This window comes from Nipponia nippon, unplaced genomic scaffold (genome assembly GCF_047370975.1).
Source record: "Nipponia nippon isolate SJK-2023a ecotype South Korea unplaced genomic scaffold, ASM4737097v1 scaffold_12, whole genome shotgun sequence".
Taxonomy (NCBI): Eukaryota; Metazoa; Chordata; class Aves; order Pelecaniformes; family Threskiornithidae; genus Nipponia; species Nipponia nippon.
In genome coordinates this window covers 18,121,685-18,142,733 of record NW_028262313.1, presented here as the reverse complement: position 1 = coordinate 18,142,733, position 21,049 = coordinate 18,121,685, and the positions used below count along the sequence as shown (strand labels likewise).

The window sequence follows — 21,049 nt, the reverse complement described above, 5'->3', positions numbered from 1 at the left end:
CAGTACTTGAAAAAAAGATGTTATAACAGGATTTGTGGTGCTTCCTGACTATTAGAACACTGGCTAACTAGAAGTTAATATGGCCAATGTTTTTTTAATTAAAGTTAATAATAGATTGTGTCAGTTTACTATTAGCATAAGTAGAAATAATTCTTTGCATGTAGTGGTTAGTGCCATGGTAAAAGCATGTCCCATTACCCCCAAGTTCACTTCAGGTTCGTGTGGTAGTTGTTCAGTGATAGATATTTCACTTAGCTACGAACTAAATTTCTAAAAGGGGCTGTTTTCTGAGTGTGGTGCTGTATTTAAAGGTAGATTAGGAGAAAGATCTTGTATAAATGAAAAAGAAATTGTTAGGGCTAAGAGAGAGATTTATTTAATTGGAGAGCAAGTGGATTTGGTGATTCATCCAACAAGGAGCAACTCATACTTTGTTTTAAAAGCAGAAATTGTTTATGCTTAATACTGAAGTCTTCTAAACCCCGTGAGCTTTGAGATGAATCAAAAGCTATGAACTCAGCATTCTGACTAATGTGCCATAAACTAGCGTCAAACAGTGGAATGAAAGCTTTTATCAATTAGCTTAAAAACAGAAGTAAACTGAGTGTGTTTGGGAGGATACGTTTCCCAGCGACGACGTTGCTCCACCCATATCAGTGCAGGAGTTAACGAGTGCATTAAATATGTGTCAGTAGTACAGTCATTGTCAGACAGGCTATGTGCTACAGGACCTACACTGCACCGTCACCTTTGACTCCTCAGGTTGTTTCATGTCATTTTCCTGTGGACACATAATGTGCTCATTACACATGACTTGTTTAGATGTTTGTATACTACATACATGAACTATGAGTCAGGTTGAGCAGGGATTTTTGGCAAATGAATAAAATGTATTACATTGGAGATCATAGTGTCTCTGAGTAAAATCAGTGCATGTCTGCAGAGGACTCTTACTTCAAGCGGATGCTTGAGGAAAAAGTGAACTGAAATGCTTGTGTTTTAGAAGACTCTTGACATTATTAGATCAAAGTCAAGATATTCCAGCAAGTAAAGTTAGTTAGGGTGCAACCACTACTGAAGAGTAAAATTAATGTCTTGGGGAAAATTTGGTTCTGTTGCTGAAAAGTATACTGATTAGGCACTACTTCTAATATGGCAGAGTAGGGCATGCTTGGTGCCAATGTTCAGATAAATGCTTTTAATGTGAATTAATATTGACAGTGTTTAAATGAGGTGATAGATACAGCGATAAGCTTATCTGCTTGTGGTAATTAAACTTCCTGAAGTACTACTTGTAAGACAACTGTAAAGCTATTCTGTACAGCACAGGAAGCTTTGCAAACAAAGCAGATTCCACCAAGGCAATGTGAAAGACATTTACAGTCAGAACTGACAGTGTGCATATCAAATAGAAGTGATGCTTTCTGAGATTTTAAGCACTGTGGTGCTGAATATCCAAGTTATTGAGGATGAACTTTTTTATATTACAAATAGCCTGTAAATCATGCTAATGATACTGTGATTGTTGATGACCTCCCTACAAGGAAAAGATAGGCTTAAAAACACTGGGTGGGTTACAAGATGACTTCATCTTTTCTGCATCAATTGCAATTCTTTAGAGGTAAGCAATAATGGTTAATAACTTTCCTCTAATTCTTTTCATCCCTGTCTAAATTTAGAGATGAAGTAGAACAAGAGATGGCAGTTGCTGCTGAAGCAACTGGCAATTTCAGTTCGTTATTCATCAGTTTACTTGTTCAAGCTTAAAACCACAAGAAGTTAGGAAATTACTAAAATGAATGTTTTTACACAGTTCCTTACAACTTGTATATCATGGCTGTTCTTTAAATTCAGTGGTTTTTTGTAATCGTTCAGTAACTTTATCTTGGAGGAAATAAGTTTTTTTGTTTATAAAGGACTATCGTGGTAGAGAAGATTAACAGTTGAAAGACTTTATTTTTGTAGCAATTTATAAAGTTGCAGGTAGACAAAGCTAACTTGTCTTAAACTTGCATGTTATTTTTCTATCAAACTGATCTTTTACTTAAGGTCTTGTGAATCAAGGAGCTTTTTCCTACGGTATTGGTGGAGTGAGCACCTCTAGGTTTCCCACTTTCAAGCGTAACTTCCTAATAAGTAGATAAGCAGAATCTTGCTCGACAAAAGTAGTACTAACACAGTCTGCAAAGCAAATATATTCTACTTGTTAACTATTAATTGTATGGGAGACGGGTGACAATTAAAGAATCGGCTTTTTTGAGGCAGTAGTGTGGGCTTAATCAGTCTGCATACCCACCTTGGTGCTCTACTGACTTAAGTTTTTGTGTGGCAAAACAAGATCATGAAACTGAACCAGTCAAAACCCCTCCTTTATTATTTATTCTTCTTTGATTATTTGCTAGAACTAATAAGACTGGTGTTATGGCACACTAGAATTCCTCCTTTTCTATTGGTTTGTCTAAAGTTCATCCATTAGTACTACTAAATTATGATTGTGTCTGCTTTTCAGCCATCTTGTCATGATAGCTGTTTAGTGACGTGGTGTGAAAGCAGCACATAGTATGCACATGGGCAGATCTGAAAAGGATCTGCTATGGCAATTAAATGATATTGTAACCTACATCATGATATAAACCATAAACTCATCTGATTTATAGAAATAGAGAAATACCTTGGAAGTTCAATTCTAGAACAAGACTACACATGGGAAATGTATGCTTTGATACAGCTTCTGAAGGTATGCGGTCCACCTGGGTGTGGTAATATTTGGTCTTAAGGTGTAGTGCATACTGCAGTATCACCACACCTTCTGTGTTATATAAAACAAAAATGTTCTTAAGAGTTTCTAATAGATATGGGCTCTTCCTGAGTAAATAGGAAACTGTAGTTTTGTATTAATTTCAGACTGTTTTGGGGGAGAGTGAGAGAAGAGGAAGTTCAAGGTATAGCATGTGACAGGTGCCTTTCTTGTAAGGTTCCCTTCTTGGTCCTTTTAATGATCCTCAGAGTAAATCATTGGAAACAGGATGGTATTGGAGAAAGTACTAGGTATGCTGAATATGTGATGCATGTTTGCTGCTTCTAAGTGTTCTTTGCGTAGTATTATCAGATATGGAGGACATCAAAGATGGAAAAATGTTTTTATTACTAAAAAATATTTTCAATTTATACTTTGTCACGGTTAAGTGTGTTTTAAACTTGTTTGGAAAGTGTAGAATGTAAGTGTAAAAGTCACCAGCTGATTAAAAAAATGTAATTGGAAAGAATCCTGCCTTCTATTCATCAGTGATTTGTGTGTGTATATATATATATTTTTTTTTTTTTTTAACAAGCATACTCTTAGGGCTCTCCTGATTGTAGTGGAAATATGAAGTTATGTCTTTATAACAAAACCAAACTAACAATTTAGTTTACCCTCTTATGTGAGAATAAATACAGGAGAACTTGCTTGAGGAATGTGAAACTTCCAGAGCAGTGCTACCTAGCAGTTTAGAACAAATTTCTAAATAAAAAAGTTAAGTTTCAGGCAGTCAGGGAATAGTGCTGTAGAATCCCAACACTTGGAGCTACAGAACTGTAGGTGTACAGCCAGTAAAGTAGCAACTGTAATTTTCAATTACGTAGGCCAAGGGAATTGCAGCAAAGGTACTGGTGGATCCAGGTTGGCTTGAATGTACGCAAGCCCATTCTCTCTTGTTTCTTTGTTCAGGGATCAACTAGTCAAACATTAATAACTTTGTCCTGTATGGGATCACATTAACAAAAATGCATCATAATGCATATTTAGGCATGAAGATGAGAGGAAATAACTACAGACCTTAAATGTTTTTGATGATACCTTTTTGTCACAACTCGTTAGTTCCGTGTTTACAAGTGGCTCTGTATAAATTCATGTTGGTGTCTCAGGGGTGGTTGAGCAAGACAAAATAAGTACTTTGGTCAGGAAAAATGTTAGGTCTGCACTCTGTTATTCTTTCTTACTATGGTGAGAGCTGATGGTGGTTGTTAGAATATGACCTTTAAAGATGCCTGTGACTTTCTTTTTTTTAATGAGTGTAGCTTTGTGAGGAACAAATACTAAGCCAATGTGAGATTGATTAGATTCAAGACCCCTCACAACAGATACAAGTAGTTAGTTCTCATACAGTATAGTTTCCTGCTTTCCTGTTACATTTTAGTTCTTCTTATTCTCCTGCTGTGAATTATTTTTATACCTATAAAATTGAAGTAACTACTAAAAGACTGTGGCTTCGTAATGGAGTTGTGTTAGATGTTTGCATTTGTAACTGTATGAGTGCGTGAGTAAATGAGAACTTGACAGTTATTAATAGTTGAGATGGTTACATGCAGTGTTCCAGTTGTATTAGAACAGGTAAGTATTTGCATAAAGAAGAAAAAAGATGACAGCATATCATGCTAAGCATATACACTGATGCCATATACATTTTAATTTTTGTGCCAGCCACATTTAGAGGGTATATTAAAAACAAAAGGTTTAAATACAAAATCTGAAACTCAGAGGGTAAACCCATGTCAGCTGGCCAAGTTCGAAAGTTACCACACAAACTCAAATTAACTGAGATACGGTCTGAGTCTGTCCCTCTTTGTAAGCCATACAGTAGCATTTCTATCTGATTTTGTATACACTGAAGTAAAATTTACATACAATAAAAACTGTTTTCATAATCATTGCAAATCTTTGCTTATAAAAGCCTTAGGCACTCATGGATTCAGAGTGAACTAATGAACATGACAGATTAGTAGAAGGTAGTTTATAACCAGACTTGAAACAGAAGTTGCAACCAAAGCTTCAACACTGAAGCAGCTAGTAACTGATTTTATCCTGACTTGAGTGTCAATACGGTGCTTTATTTCTGGTACTGCTGCTGGTCTTAATTCCCATAAAACCAGATTCTTCTTTCTCTTTTGTTTTTTGGGCTTATTATATAATGCAGCAAGAGCTGTTGCTGGTTCAGTTCCTTCTTTCCACTCCTCTATGGCAAGTGGATCTCCCACTGCTTTGTTCTTATCCAGAAAAAAGTGAGGTGAGGAAACTCCTTTTGATTCAGCACACAATTTCTTGGGTGAGCTAGAAATATACCAGGCAATGTCTGCTGCAGTCTCTCTGACCTTTATAATCCTCCGCTCTCTACTATTCTACTGTCTTCCAGCAGTGCGGTTTCATTTTTGTTCTCCAGTTATTTACAGCTTGGTGGAGGCATTCCCAAACTAGAAAGGTAAAGGGTACAACAGTAGGCCATGATAAAATTTCCATCTGTAAACCAGATATACATTTTCATTTTCATATTTTACAAATATGCATTCACATTTGAACTTCAGACAAAGCTTGGGTCAATAAGATAGGCTTCCTAAATCTATTAAGGTTAGTTTACAGTATTCTGTGATTCAAACTAATTCCTGAATGACTTGTAAGATAAGCAGTAATCACATCAGTTAACATTTTATAATTAAAAACAATTGTTTTGTGAATTTATGAGGAAATCTTTATAAAAATTCATGTGGGTGTTCACGGGTAACCTAAGCACATACCACACCAATATTATGATAAACCATCTTCTTTTGCTTACTTTAGCAGAAGATAACAGATTCATCATAACCCATTACAAGCGTCTGTAATCCTCCTGAATTCCTGTTACTTCTTAACAGGGAATCTCACCGGTACTGAAATCAAATGGCACTATTGGCTTCCTGATTATTATGTACAATATAATTCTTCTCTATTCACATGCTGCTTCATTTCCTACTTCCCTGAAAGACCCGCAGTCTTCTTAGGAAGCTGTTATAAACAGGAAAGAATAGGAAAAGGAACAGAAAGCCCTTGTGTGTATCACAGCAGCTATAAATTCAGTTTAACCCGATACGCTTTGAGTTACATTATGGTTCATGCACGCTGAAATTACTCAATCTAGAATTTCTGTTCTTTGAGGAAAAGCCAAAGTTCCTTGCTATGGCAGCAGCATTGCTCATTTTTCCAAACTTTAGTATCATATCATTTATTATTAGGGGAGAAAAAAAGTGACTTTATCATCAATTGTTTTTATGAAGAGATCAAATCCTGCTCTGATGAAATACTTGCTCTTTGCTAGGAAGCCTGTGTCTTGGAAGACAGACAACATTATTCTAAGAAGTTGTTGACATGATCCCTGTGACCATATGTTCCAAGACTGCTGGGTACAGACAAAATGAATAATGTTCACAAGTAATTCCTGCTTCTTTGGCTCACGGCATCGCTTCTACTGCCAGTTCCTTTGTGGGCTGTGTTTCGGTTGGTTGGATTTTGAGGATGTTTTTTTACTATTTAAAAAACAACCCAAACAAAGCAAATACACACGCCCTCCCTTCCTCAAAGTTTATCAGAAGTAAAATACTCCACTTTCAAGGAGGTGCCCAATATCCAATCAAGTTCTTCACAGTATAGACTTTCTGTCAACTTTTGCAACTTGCTATGGGTCTTCTGCTTTATTTTTAAGTGTATCAATTCTCTCCCAACAGATACATTCTACCAGTTTTATCCTCTCCTCAAATGGTAGCAGAGGAAAATTCCAATGGACTGTGACACTTATTTCAGTGTTTACTGTACCCACAAGAGCAAGAGGTGTTCCATGAAACCAACAGCATGCTCAGTTAAGAATCTTCCCCAAACTATCTCTGCATGTAACAGGGAGAAAAGCGTATAGAAATTGAGCTTGTCCCTTGTACAGGTGTATTAGGCTGTATTTGCATGCACTGTGAAATAGGAAGCAAGTAGGCAGGAATGAAAAAAAAATTGTGCAGAAGTATGGAAGAATTTTTCTCAAATCTGTTTCTCAAAGCAGTTTCAGCTTTGTTTTTCAGAATGATTTCAAAAGAACTCTCTCACTGTTAAGTTAACTGGTCATTGCTCATCTTGAAAGAAAACCCTAGGTTTCAACAAAAGATTAATCCCAGGTTCAAAGCATATAATGGCAGTTAAAAGGGCTGCGTGTCTATAAAAGGGTACAAACAGACTAAGACTGCACTTCAGTAAGAGTGAAGATGAACCATCTCACAATAAAAAAGGTGTCTCTCTTTAGGAAGTGAGGTATAAAAGGAGGAGGCCTGTTCTCACTACTCTTAATTGACCAAACTCAGTAGCTTTATAATAGCTTTCATTCAGCTCCACAGTGTGCCTGAATGAAAAGATCAGCCACTTGCACTCAAGAGAGCCTGGAACAAGGAAGGAAGATGAACAGCAATTTGATGCACATCAAGTATTGCTATCTAGCAAAACTGGCTTTGTTCTGCTGCTACATTGAAAGCAAAGAACTCAAATCCACAGGTTGTATCTAAGTGTAAAATTGAGATAAAGTCTGCACTTTCTCTGTCAAGAATTGTTTTGACATAGTTTTTCCAGTTTTACTGTTCCAGAATGTTTCAAAAGCGCTTCACAATAATATTATACCAAAAAAGCAAAAGCCAAGTTCCCTGCAAACCAAAGCTCGGAAGTCAAACAATTGCATTTTTGAAAAACAAGCAGCAGACATACAGGGCTGAATATACTGATGACCACAGGTGGCAGAAAAGCAACAGGCATGCAACCAGTACAGTAAGTGTCTAAACAAGCCTTTTACTGCACTAGGAGCTATACTGTGTTCATTTGTAAATAAGTCCTGGAAGTTGATCCAATGACTAGTCAAGTGACTAGTTTGGCAAGTGATCTCGGTCTGTTTTCCTAGGAAAAAACGCTTTCTAATTTTCTTCCAAACTAATTGATTTGCTTGCTGTAGGTGTGGTAAACAGAATATGCCGATACTAACAGGCAATCCTGCTCAATACTGGTACAATAGCAACCACCGGGACAGGTAGTTTCTTGTCTAATAAAGTATATTAATACTAATAAAGTATAGAATATATTAGCAACAAAAGGAGGACTAAGGCAAATCTCCATCCTTTATTGGATGCCAGGGGAAACATAGTGACAAAGGATGAGGAAAAGACTGAGGTACTTAATGTTTTCTTTGCCTCAGTCTTTAATAGACCAGTTATTCTTGGGGTACCCAGCCCCCTGAGCTGAAAGACAGGGACGAGGAGCAGAACGAAGCCCCCATAATCCAAGGAGAAATGGTTAGTGACCTGCTACACCACTTAAACACACACAAGTCTATGGGGCTGGATGGGATCCACCCGAAGGCACTGAGGGAGCTGGCGGAGGTGCTCACCAAGCCACTTTCCATCCTCTATCAGCAGTCCTGGCTAACTGGGGAGGTCCCAGTTGACTGGAGGTTAGCAAATGTGATGCCCATCTACAAGAAAGGCTGGAAGGAGGATCTGGGGAACTACAGGCCTGTCAGCATGACCTCGGAGCCAGGGAAGGTTATGGAGCAGATCATCTTGAATGCCATCACACGGCACGTATGGGACGACTAGAGTATCGGGCCCTGTCAGCATGGGTTTGTGAAAGGCAGGTCCTGCTTGACTAACCTGATCTTATATAACAAGGTGACCTGCTTAGTGGATGAGGGAAAGGCTGTGGATGTTGTCTACCTGGAATTTAGTAAGGCCCTTGACACTGTCTCCCACAGCATTCTCCTGGAGAAACTGCTCATGGCTTGGACAAGCATATGCTTCACTAGGTAAAAAACTGACTGGATGGCTGTGTCCAGAGAGTTGTAGTGAATGGAGTTATATCCAGTTGACAGCTGGTCACAGGGGGTGTTCCCCAGGGCTCAGTGTTGGGGCCGGTCCTGTTCAATATCTTCATTGATGATCTGGATGAGGGGATCGAGTGCACCCTCAGTAAGTTTGCAGATGACACCAAGTTGGGCGGGAGTGTCGATCTGCAGCAGGGTAGGAAGGCCCTAAAGAGGGACCTGGACAGGCTGCATCAATGGGCTGAGGCCAAACTGTATGAGGTTCAGCAAGTCTCAGTGCCGGGTCCTGCACTTGGGTCACAACAAGCCCATGCAATGCTACAGGCTGGGGGAGGAGTGGCTGGAGAGCTGCCTGGTGGAAAAGGACCTGGGGGTGTTGGTTGACAGCTGCCTGAACATGAGCCAGCAGTGTGCCCAGGTGGCCAAGAGGGCCAGTGGCATCCAGGCTTGTATCAGGGATAGTGTGGCCAGCAGGACCAGGGAGGTGACAGCGCCCCTGTACTGGGCACTGGTGAGGCTGCATCTCGAGTACTGTGTTCAGCTTTGGGCCCCTCACTCCAAGAAGGACATTGAGGTGCTGGAGTGCGTGTCCAGAGAAGGGCAACGAAGTTGGTGAAGGGTCTGGAGCACAAGTCTTGTGAGGAGTGGCTGAGGGAACTGGGGTTGTTTAGTCTGGAGAAAAGGAGGCTGAGGCGAGACCTTATCACCCTCTACAACTACCTGAAAGGTGGTTGTAGCAAGGTGGGGGTCGGTCTCTTCCCCAGGTAGCAAGCGACAGGATGAGAGGGAACAGCCTCAAGCTGCGCTAGGGGAAATTTAGGTTGGATATTAGAAAAAACTTCTTCACCGAAAGGGCTGTCAGGCACTGGCACAGGCTGCCCAGGGCAGTGGTTGAGTCCCTATCCCTGGAGGTATTTAAAAGATGGGTAGATGTTGTGCTTAGGGACATGGTTTAGTGGTGGACTTGGCAGTGCTGGGTTAACAGTTGGCCTTGATGATCTTAAAGGTCTTTTCCAACATAAACAATTATGTGATTCTATACGTGGCACTTTTTACAGATGTATGTACAGAAAGCTACATGGGTGTATCAAAGGATTTTTGAAATTATTCCAATGCATTTCTAATCTACTAGTATTTTACTAAAGGAAGCTTAGGAGGTGCAGCTTTTGAAATAAGCTTTCTTATCAAGCAAAGCATGAGACATAATTGGCACTCAACTATCTGAATCCTCTTTTTTTTTAAATACAGTGTTCTTCAAGAAAGACCATGCAAGTATCCACTACCAAGATTATTGGATTTGAAAGTGAAATTATTTAAGCACAAAATAAATGCAATGCTATTCTTCAGATGACCCAAAAAATAAAATGTATAGGGCAACAGAGTATATGCTTAGCTTGACAGTTCAAGTACATGGAGAAGTAGAATTCCCTTACTTATTTTCCCCATTTACACTGTTGGCAGTTGGTGCAGTCCCGTATGCTGTCTTGATATTGTCAAATATGACTTCCTTCTCTTCTTTATGCAAATACTTACCTGTTCTAGTGCAACTGCGTGCAACACGTGAGGCCTTCCTGGAGGTACTTGTGGTTCCTGTGGGGAAACTTTGTATCAATTTCTGTTGCTACACTTATTTCATAGAGATTTACCAGACGGCCCAGAATCCTTAAGGTGGACGGTTCTTAATTATACCTTTTTGGGCCTCAAGGACATGTAGCCATGGAGTTTTGTACCTACTTACTTGTGTGGGTCGTGGTTGGTAGTTTTTTGGGTTTCTTTTTATTTTTTTTTTTTTTTTAAGTATGTCCTATAAAACCTTCTGTTGGTTAATGATTATATAACACCACATGCATTCCTAAATTAAGACCAGTGGTTAGAATTTCTGAATAAAAATGGAAGCTTCAAACTAAAATAAAAGGTTTTAAATCTTTGTTATAAGGACAGGATTTGTCATGTCTCTTAACCTTTGTAAAGATCTTGATTAGCTAAATATCTCCTAGAACATTAAACCTGCATATTGTGACTAGTAAGCTTGTATGTGCTTCATAAAAGCAGCATTGCAATTCTTTTTTGCTGTGAAATTTATGAATGGAATTATGACTTGGCTCTTTCAGAAGTCTAGTTTGTAAAAGTTTTAACTAGCAAACTGTTGCTTGATAGTTTTAAGTGAGGAATTTAGTGTAAAGCATCCTGAAGAGAGACAGTGTTTGTTTATACTGAGAAGTGTACTATGCTGTTACAAGACGTTTTTCCAAGATGCTCAAAGGAAAACCTGTCTTGCATGATCACTAGATGTCAAAATAAGAAACAGATCCTGTCTGTACAAAGTGCTGTGGAACTCGCCAGTCATGTAGCATAGCTGCTACAAACTCCGCTGATCCTGTGCTGCTTTAGTGATGATAACTTACCTGATATGGTTGGTGCAGAGACTTGACAGAAAATGTTTGGAGTCTAGCAGTAGCTCTGGAAAATGCCAAAGCTTACTTTATTTGCCTCTGCACTGGCTAATATAAAAACTGCCTCTCCTAATAGGCTTTCTGAAATTGTTTCTCCAGTAGTCTAAGCTGATCTAACTGCCACCTGTCCTGGTGCCACCCTTGCCCTTTTGTCTCACAACCATCAATTTTGTTGGCTTAGACTGCCATGGAACTGCAGATTTTGGAAGAAGCTTTTAATTTTGCTCTCATTTTTAAAGCTTACTTATCAATGAACACCAATAAATTATTGTCTGAAACAAACTTTCAAAACAGTTGTGGCAGTTTGAGCTACAAATGAAAAAACAATGTTAGTTGAATTGTCTTCTTTGACTCCTTTGTATCTTCAGCTACAAAACTGTTGAAATTAAGGCTAAGTTTGTTTACAGTTATTTTTTTCAACTTCTGAATCAGTTTGCTTTTTGGTAAAGGCTTCTTTGAAGTCATCTAGGAAAATGCAGTTTTTTGAACAGTCCATTTGCTTTTGGAGTGTGATAGTGTTCTGCCAAATCAGGCAAAAATGAGGATGCAGTCTCAGTTTCTCTCAACCTCCATTTTTAGTCAGACCGGGCTGCTATTTAGGGTCACTCTGTTCCCCTTGCACAGAGACACGGTGCGGAGGTGCCCCTTTCCTTCATCCCTTGAGGATCAGACAATGGCATTTGTGAGGGTCAGTGCCCAATATGATTAATGTGCCTCCGGCCTGTTTTCCCCTCTCTCCTACCTGGGAGCAGCACTGAGGCACTCGATCTTTCAGTGCTATGATTAAAGAATTGGTGCCCTCTGCTGTTAATAATTACCAACTTGGGTGACCTCTGGCTTTATTTAGCATGAGGAGTTGTCTAGCTTCCTTTCCTAGTATTGCTCATTGCTGGATGGCCAGTCTCCTGGGGAAAAAATAAAGTAATTGGGGAAAGTCAGGCAGCTTCCTGGTTTGGAAGATGGCTGCCATCCTCCAATCTAACAGCGCTGACTCTGTGCCCTACCTTTGTGCTGTCAACATGAATAACTTTACAGCTTCTTTTTAGCAGCCTGTTGTAAGGTGCTCACAAGCTCCTTGGTCTCCCTTTGTAGAGCTCCAGGGAATGTTTACCTTCATGTTCAGGTTATAGATTAAGCCTTAGTTTAATAATTTAAATGATACATATTTAAGGAAGTTGGGAAGTGAACAGCTGCAAAGCAAACAAGAATTTTCCATGTGGTGTCATATAGGCCAAATGCAAATGTGCAACAATAGTAATAAAACTATTAGTTTTGCTGATTTCAACTACCTGTGATATACCTGATGGATTATAACAATCATTTCAAGTTCTTTTTGAAAGCAAGGTGAATGCTTCTTGAAGTGCCAAAAAAATTACTATAAAGCAAACATTTTGTGAATTATATTTTAAACTAATGTTATTAGTAATGCCAGGAATACTTTGTCATGGATAAAGATCTTGAAAGTCCTAAATGAGCGTGTAGTTCTAGTTTCTGCACATCAGCTAATGTGACTCAGGTATCTTTTCACAATTTCCTAGGTACCTTTTTACATTTAATTACAAAATTGAATAACAGATGGTTAAATTTGTCTAATGGGAACATTACTCATTCTCTGTACTGAAGAACAGAGGTTGTAGGAGTGAATTCTGTTTTGTGGCTGTAAGACCTAGAGTCGAATTGCACACAACTTTTTGTACTTTAGATATTAACCAGTTTTGGGTTTTGTCCCTTTAAACTCCCTTGGTTCAGATGGAGTTTATTCCCTTCCTGGCTGTATGCAAATTTATTTGCAGCCAGTTAAAAAACACTTATCCTTGAGCCAAGTTTTACAAAGTCTTTTGCAAGTGTTGTAGTCTAGGTAAATTTTAGAAAACAGTCATATCAGTTTAAAAAGAAGAAAGTTAAGAGAAGGTCAAGTTTGTTTGTTACTCTTAGAAAATTAGGATTCCTAGTAGCAGTTGGAGCTGTTACCTGAAGTTGTAGCCTGTGTGCGGAAGTGGATATTGCAGCACGCTACGATTTGCCTGAGCAGTGTGCTGTGAAGTGAAAATTGATGTTAAGTTTAGAAGTTACCCAGCTGATTATTGGTTCATTATACATGTGGTAAACTATGAGTTGCTTTTGATTTTATTTTTGTGATGGAAGTGAGAGTCTTGCGTGTAACAGTTAAGAACATGGCAAAGTAATACTTAAATATAAACATTAATCAACCCATGTAAACGCACCTTAATGTACAACTCATGGCCAGCTCAAGTGATCTGGAAGGTTTTATTAATACAAAAGTTAAAAAGAAGATTAAAAAAAAAAAGTAGACTTGCTGTGAGTTTTGCATTAAAAGTTAATGCAGTCATCTCAGGTCATCTTAATTCTTTGAATGTTGACATTGTTACTGCAGTAGCCTGAACTGGGCTTGGATGAGGAAATAGTGATTTTTATACCAATAAACGTAGTGAACTATGGTGAAAAATCTGTCTACTGTTTTTATGTGCAAGATTTCAATTACTCTGAATATTAAGATGGCTGAGACTGACCTTTTAAGATACGATGCAGTTGCATTAGTATTTGCTATGATTTTTGTGTGCCTTATTGTCATGACCTGTGAGTACTTATACAAGTAGTGGGATACTTACAGTAAACCAAAATTGGGAGGAGTAAACAGAAAGTGATACTTTTAACTATTGATAGACTGGAAAGACTACGTTTGCAAGGGAGAAGCTCTGTCACTGAAATCTTCTAAGTGAAGAACTAAGTAAATCAGTAGGAAACAGTCCTTTGATATAGGAGTTTATGAAGTTCCATGGTTTCTGTTGATGCTGCTGTCTTAAATTGTATGTGTGTTTATATACATAAATATTATTTTGATATCATAGAACCATAGACTTGTTTAGGTTGGAAAAGACCTGTAAGATCATCAAGTCCAACTGTTAACCTAGCACTGCCAAGTCCACCACTAAACCATGTCCCTAAGCACCACATCTACCCGTCTTTTAAATACCTCCAGGGATGGGGACTCAACCACTCCCCTGGGCAGCCTGTGCCAGTGCTTGGCAACCCTTTCAGTGAAGAAATTTTTCCTAATACCCAACCTAAACCTCCCCTGGAGCAACTCGAGGCCATTTCCTCTCATCCTGTCGCTTGCTACTTTGGAGGAGAGACTGACCCCCACCTGGCTACAACCTTCTTTCAGGTAGTTGTAGAGAGTGGTAAGGTTTCCCCTCAGCCTCCTTGTGCTCCAGACCCTTCACCAACTTCGTTGCCCTTCTCTGGCCACGCTCCAGCACCTCCATGTCCTTTTTGTAGTGAGGGGCCCAAAACTGAACGCAGGATTCGAGGTGCAGCTTCACCAGTGCCCAGTACAGGGGGACGATCACTTCCCCAGTCCTGCTGGCCACACTATTTCTGATACAAGCCTGGATGCCATTGGCCCTCTTGGCCACCTGAGCACACTGCTGGCTCATGTTCAGGCAGCTGTCAACCAACACCCCCAGGTCCTTTTCCACCAGGCAGCTCTCCAGCCACTCCTCCCCCAGCCTGTAGCATTGCATGGGCTTGTTGTGACCCAAGAGCAGGACCTGGCACTGAGCCATTCCTTATCTGCAAATATTTTATCATAGAGATGTTTGCAAAACCTTCGCCTTTGGGCTGCTTCTAAAATCAGGGAGTTAGTGTCTTTAACAAGCTAGGAAAGGGTTGATTTCTTTTCATCTTGTGATGCTCTGGCTGTCTTATAGATGGCTGAAAGAATAATGCTAGAGGTCTGACTACAAAAACTGCGATATGTTAAAGTTCCTCCTGGGCAGGTAAACTACTTGTGGTTTATGTTCTTAAATCAGGCTGGAAGCATGATTTCTTTGTTAGTATAAGGGACTGTCAGAATTGTGTGTCAGTGAGAATCTGCAGGTACGTAACTACCTTGCCTCTGCCTCCAGCTACTTGCAGTTTCGCTTCTACCTGTTAAATGTGTTGCTTATCTTGAGTAGCTACTGGCAGCAGTGTAGCTTATGCACCATAAGGAGATCTGGGAAGTGAGCTTGAGATGTCTGAAAAAATGCTGTGTGGTATCTTACTTTAGTAGTCTGTATTTTGCCCAGAGGAGTTTGAGTGACAAATGTAATATAAATGTAGAGATGGAGTAGATTATCCTGTTCCAGGTTCTGCAAGAGATTGACAGTACTTAGATGAGAAGGGAGGGGAAAAATATTTCTAGTACAAGTGACTGCTAAAACGGATACAGAGTTTTAGAACTTCTTGCTTACATAGCTGTCTCTGGGTTGAAGTCGTAGTTAGGCTTTGCTTCTTTTGGACTTCTTGATCAATAATGTCCATTAAAAATAAAAGGTCTGTTTACCAGAGTAAGGACATCTTAGTTTTGATTTCAAGATTTGCGTATTACTTCCTCTTTTAACTCCATACTAAGCCCAGGTAACAGAAATACAGGAGAGATGTAGCTGTAAGGAAGAGGTTTGAAATATGGCAGTTAGAAAGGTGAAAGGTTGGTGTCAACATCTGGAGTAGTAAGAGAAAAAGATTTTATCCTAGCTTTCTGTGCTGGGTCAGGCTGGGGTGGAGTTAATTTTCTTCATGGCAGCCCATGTGGTGCTGCATTCTAGATTTGTGACCAAATCAGTGTTGATAAAACACTAGTGTTAAAACAGCGCTTACCCAGTGTCATAGCTTACTGTTTCTTAGTGTGCCCCCCTGCAGGAATGGGATGGGGTGGGCCAGAGGTTGGAAGGGGACAGCCAGGACAGCTGATCCAACTGACCAAAGAGATATTCCATACCATATAATGTCATGCTCAGCAATAGAACCAGGGGCAGCAGGGTGGGGAGGAGGAGTCTTTTCCAAAGTAGCAGCTGCTCAGAGGCTGTGTGGGTATTGGTCTGCTGGTGGTAAGCGATGGCTTTTGCATCGTTTGTTTGTTTCTTTTTTTTTTTTTTTTTTTCCCCTTCACTTGTTAAACTGTCTTTATCTCAACCCATGAGTTTTTCTTGCTTTTCCACTTCTGATTCTCTCCCTGATCCCGCTGTGAGGGAATGAGCAAGTGGGGACTGACCTGCCAGCCAGGGTCAATCCACGACACTGTCCTAGATACCTCTGAATGCTTATCTTCATTACGCTTCTAGAGTAAGGACACGCTGCCCCTCCTTCTCACCTTGATACCTCCTCCACTATTTGTATAGTCTTGCAAATTTCTTTGTTTCAGAAGAAATACAGTATTGACAACTGTAGCCAAGAGACAGTAAGGAGAATTAGAAGGAGTGTATCTTCCACCAAGGGGAAGTAAAATGTCGTGTGGCGTAAGTTGAACAGTTATAGGCTCATTTCCAGTAACACTGAACTCATCCACTGTGTTAACAGTACACAGTGGTATGGGGTATTGACTAGAAGCACCTTGATCATTTCGGCTGCTGAGAGCATAACCAGAACCTGAAACCTTGCTGTCCGAGAAAACAGGGTCGCTGTTTCCTAACCACTGACTTGCAGGGCTGTGTCATTATGGATCAGCTACCACACTTTTTCATATACAGCAGTTCTTTTTGCCTTTGATTTCCCCCCGCCCCTAAAGTTCTAAACCTTAATTACCTATTCATGACTGTGTGGTGTAAATTGAGCAATGTTTATTAGCTGAATGCTTTGTTGATATGATTTTTGGTATGCAATATAGTTGCTTTTTTGCCTGTGAATAAAAATGTAACATTGGTGATCTTTGTCAGCAGGATTTTACTGCTGTTAAGGAAAAAGTGAGAAGGTACTAGGGAGGGAGAAATAGTAGCAGATGGTTTGTGCATCATCAGTATGCTGGCTTTCACCAGTTCATCTATCAATTTACATTACTCAGTGTTAAGGAGAAATGGGCAGCAGTCTCAAGAAGCTAGAGCACAGGAATTTCTCCTCAACTCTGAGTCTCAAAAACTCTGTCAAAACTGAGACTGTCATATAGCTCTCTGCTGGCTCGGTCTGAAGTCCAGTAGTCCAGGTTTGTTTCGGAAAGCTTTCTAAGAGATCTTACTGCATTTTTGTAAAATAGTGGGGGTGCTAAAGCTATACAGGTTTCAGGTTCATGAGTTAAATAGTCAAAAGACAAAGTGAAATGGGATGCAAGCCTACTTTTTCAGATAAAATGCAGTAGATTCCATGCTCATTTAGCTGCAGTTTTGTTAGAACACTTACTAAAATTTCAAGTGCTTTTTAATGTTAGAATACATGAAATATAGACTTCTTTATTCTGAAACAGTAGGTAACACTGTCTTTTTTTCTTTGATTTGTGTGTGTGTATTTTTTTTTCAATAGAATATTCAAATAAAAACTTTGGCAGATGATGTGGTAAGGTCTTTGTAACATCTTAATTTGCAATGGTAACTCCACGCTGCATGCTATTTTACTTCAAATGTTGTGGACAATATAACATGTTCTTATAAGGATATTAAGCATTAGATTTCAGCAAATTGAGTTACTATTCCTAAAGATCTTCATTTGTTACTTCAGTTGAAGAAGAGTAATTAATGATATCTGTTTGGAGAAGCTTCTTTAACCATATTCTAAATACTTTAGTAATACTGTGGATATGTTGAAACTGTTAATCAACAGTTCAAGTGTTATTTCTCTTGACCTTCTTTTTAACAGTAAAAGGATCTGCAGTGGGTCTTCAAAGTTAGTTGCCACATGATTCAAGTGGAACCATTTTGGGTAATAAGTGTTTACTGTATGTCAAACAACAAGTTTGTATTCAGTAGCACTAACTTTATAATTCTGAATACTTTGAAACCTGTTGTAAAATATTTTTACAGAAACTTATATCAAAATTGATTTCAGTAAAATTATGAACTTTTATTTTCTATGTACGATAGTTAAGCCACACTGGCCACTTAGTTAATCATCAGTTACATGTCTGAGATGAAGAAATTGTACCTAGTAGAAGATGATGGCTTTAAAGTGATCTCACCATTGCAATCTGATTAAACAAGTTTCTTGTTAATAAGGTATACTTGAAACAGATCACAGTATGGTGAAATTGATCTTAAATGGCTTTTTTTTTTGTGACTGCTGAATGGGCATTTTAATGTAAGTGAGCAGGAAAACTGCATTTGATGTATATTGGCTAATTTTAGATACTACCTTTCAGGCATTATGTCATCTTTGGCCTTTTCAACAGGCTATGCCCTAATTTTAAGTTCAAAAAAATGTAATGTAAACTATTCTAATAAGGAAAAAACGGGATTAAAGTACAATTCTTGCCTTGTAAAAGATGTTAACAGTATCCTTGTAGGTAATGTGTTTCTGTCCACAAATGTAAGACTTCTAAGGAAGAAGAAAACCCAAACCCAACCCCCCTCCCCTCGAAAATACACACCAACCAAAAAACCTCCAAAGGAATTTAAAGGGCATGCAGCTTATCTAGGGATACTTTCCCTTCAAAAAATTAAGGTAGTCTTGTACGATCTCAGAAAATCAAAACCAAAACAAACCCAACACCAAAACAAACTAAGAAAAAGAAATAAAACAATGATAATAATAATAATAATAATAATAAAGAACCTTTCTTCCCCATATTCCACAGCACTTGGTCAAATTTCTCCTACTTCTCACTGAACTAATCTAAAATGAATCCAAATTTCCTACAAATGAAATACTGCATTAAACTTTTCACACCTCACAGAGGTTGTTTAAATATAGAAAATGTAAATTTTGGTTTACATGTCTTCATAGAGATTGCAATAACTGCTATGAATGATACTGGTAACCCTACATAAGCTGCTGTTAGAGGAAAGCACATCTTCATAAGGCTGTTCAATGCCTGAAACAAATACGCTAGTATTTGTTTATGCAAACAGTTAATTTAGAAAAGTTGCTATAGACATAATGTTCTCAAAATGGACATACATATATATATAGTTAAAGACAGTATTTAATAAGAAAAATCTGACTCTATTCATAATAGAGTTTATTATTAATACAGTAATAAATGGCCTTATAAGGAAGGTGCTCTTGTTTGTTGCTTCCAATATTAACAAATTAACTGAGTAAGCATGCTTAAAAAAAAAAAAAAAGGTGGGGGTTTGGTATAAGGCATAAAACAAGTCAGCCTTAACCAGTGAAACAGTACTGCAGACTGTATGATATGCTTTCACTAATGTCTGTTACGTGTATTTAACTATGGATGGCTGCTTCTATGTGAGTAATCCATTACCTGGCTTTTTAAAATTATGCACTAATTCCAGGAGTCCGTACTCAAAAACACTTCAAGGAATTGTGAACTATACTTGGAGCATTAATTCCTCTACAAACTTTATTTTACTTTAGCAGGATTTTTTTATAAGCCTGATGAACTTGTGAGTACCTCCTTCCCAACGCTGGCTTTTTCAGTTGTCCTCCAAAGACTTATAGCTCTTCAGGTGAAGGAACGCTTGGACATTACCTTTGTGGTACCATATTTATTCACTATCAGGATAATTAGGGAGTAATGTGAGAAGATGAACTCAAGATTTTGAAATGCTAAGAGTTTAACATAGCTGGTATACTTTTGAAACTGTGAGAAATAGTTATATCCCTTTTGCATGTGACCTGTCATGAGTTTACCTTAAATGTTGTTGTCTTTCTATGAAAAGTAATCTCTGAATGTTAGGGTATTTTTACTTACAGTTCAGTTTGAGTTTTAACTCTGCTGCTTGGATTAACTAAAAATGTGTGTTTTACTGCCATGTAATTGGCAGCTTTCCTATATTTCTATTTCTGCTTATTTTTAAATGGGTATTTTTGCAGCGTGACAGAATAACAAGCTTCAGAAAATCAGCAGTGAAAAAAGAGAAACCTCTCATTCAGCATCCTATTGACTCTCAACCTTCTATAAGTGAAATCCCGCTTGCCCAGGCACTTGTTGATGAGCGTTGCATGAACTTATCAGAAAAAGAAGTTATGGATCTCTTTGAAAAAATGATGGTAAGATGATGTGCTAAATTGTTTTATGAGGTTTTAATTTGTTTTCATGTTGGCATTTATTACGTAGCAGGGACTTTCAAATGTTGTTTTGGAAGTATTAACTACTTGGGAGGGCATAGCATAGCATAGGCCTGATAGACATCTAAATTGGCACATAAACAATTGAGTAACTCATAGAGTGCTAGTATTATATATGTTTAAATTACTTGGTCTACTTCTACAGAGAAAACCAAGGCAAAAAGCCAAAAATAGAAATCTTAAGCTGTTGAGTGCTTCATTAAGATAACCTCTATAGACCTTAGTTGCGGTAGTTAGATACTGCTGTTGAAGGATAGTTTTTAGTAAACTTATGTAAATACCTTTGGAAAATAGTAATTTCCATTAATAAAAATCTTATGGTATAGAAAGCTGAATTTTTGTATAGTCTTAAGTATTTTCTGTCTTGGGAGCACTTGTCAAGGTTTCTGGTTCCCCTCGCAAGCAAGCTTTTCTATTAGTAATACAGAAACAAACTTTTGAAGTAGGTGTGTATTAATTCTGCCATGCACATTGGCGTTGATACATGAAGTATAAGCAAATGCAGTATTTTGAGTATTGTTGGAATCTCTATTGAAAGGCTGGATAAATGTTAATTAATACTTGCTTGATTTGCTTGTTAGATTAAGGGCTTAATTTTTAACTTTTCCAAGTAATGTTAATTGAAGCAGACAATAAGTCTGTCTTCCAGAGACTAATAATTCTTTGAAAAAGCTATTAGCTAGTAAACTGTTACACTAATATTTACTGGTATTAGTTGCTAATCTGAAGTTACTTTGACTTTTAATGGCAAGACAAGTCATGACTAGTAATGACTACATGTTGTATTTATCAGTTATTAAGTTGAAACAGGTATCTCTAGATTTAATCTAGCAGAATATTTGGATTTTTAGGTTTGTTTTAAATACATCAGTTGGAACACATTCACATCTACCGCTGCCACAAGCTAATTATCTATGTAATAACAGCCTTCTGATTAGATAGTGCAGC

At 38.4% G+C, this 21,049-nt stretch overlaps 1 protein-coding gene across 5 annotated transcripts in view; it reads left to right on the top strand.

Annotated features, from left to right (window-relative positions):
• The window catches only part of DIAPH2 (diaphanous related formin 2), a 255,821-nt gene that overhangs the window by 4,354 nt on the left and 230,418 nt on the right, over nt 1-21,049 (top strand). For all 5 annotated transcript variants that reach the window (XR_015702702.1, XM_087749096.1, XM_087749098.1 and 2 more), the window contains exons 2-3: nt 17,378-17,410; nt 19,847-20,023. Coding sequence is in view for 4 of the 5 variants with exons in the window: in XM_087749096.1 (XP_087605222.1) it covers nt 17,378-17,410; nt 19,847-20,023 (210 nt within the window). In the remaining variant the exon portion in view is untranslated. The remainder of the gene's footprint in view (nt 1-17,377; nt 17,411-19,846; nt 20,024-21,049) is intronic.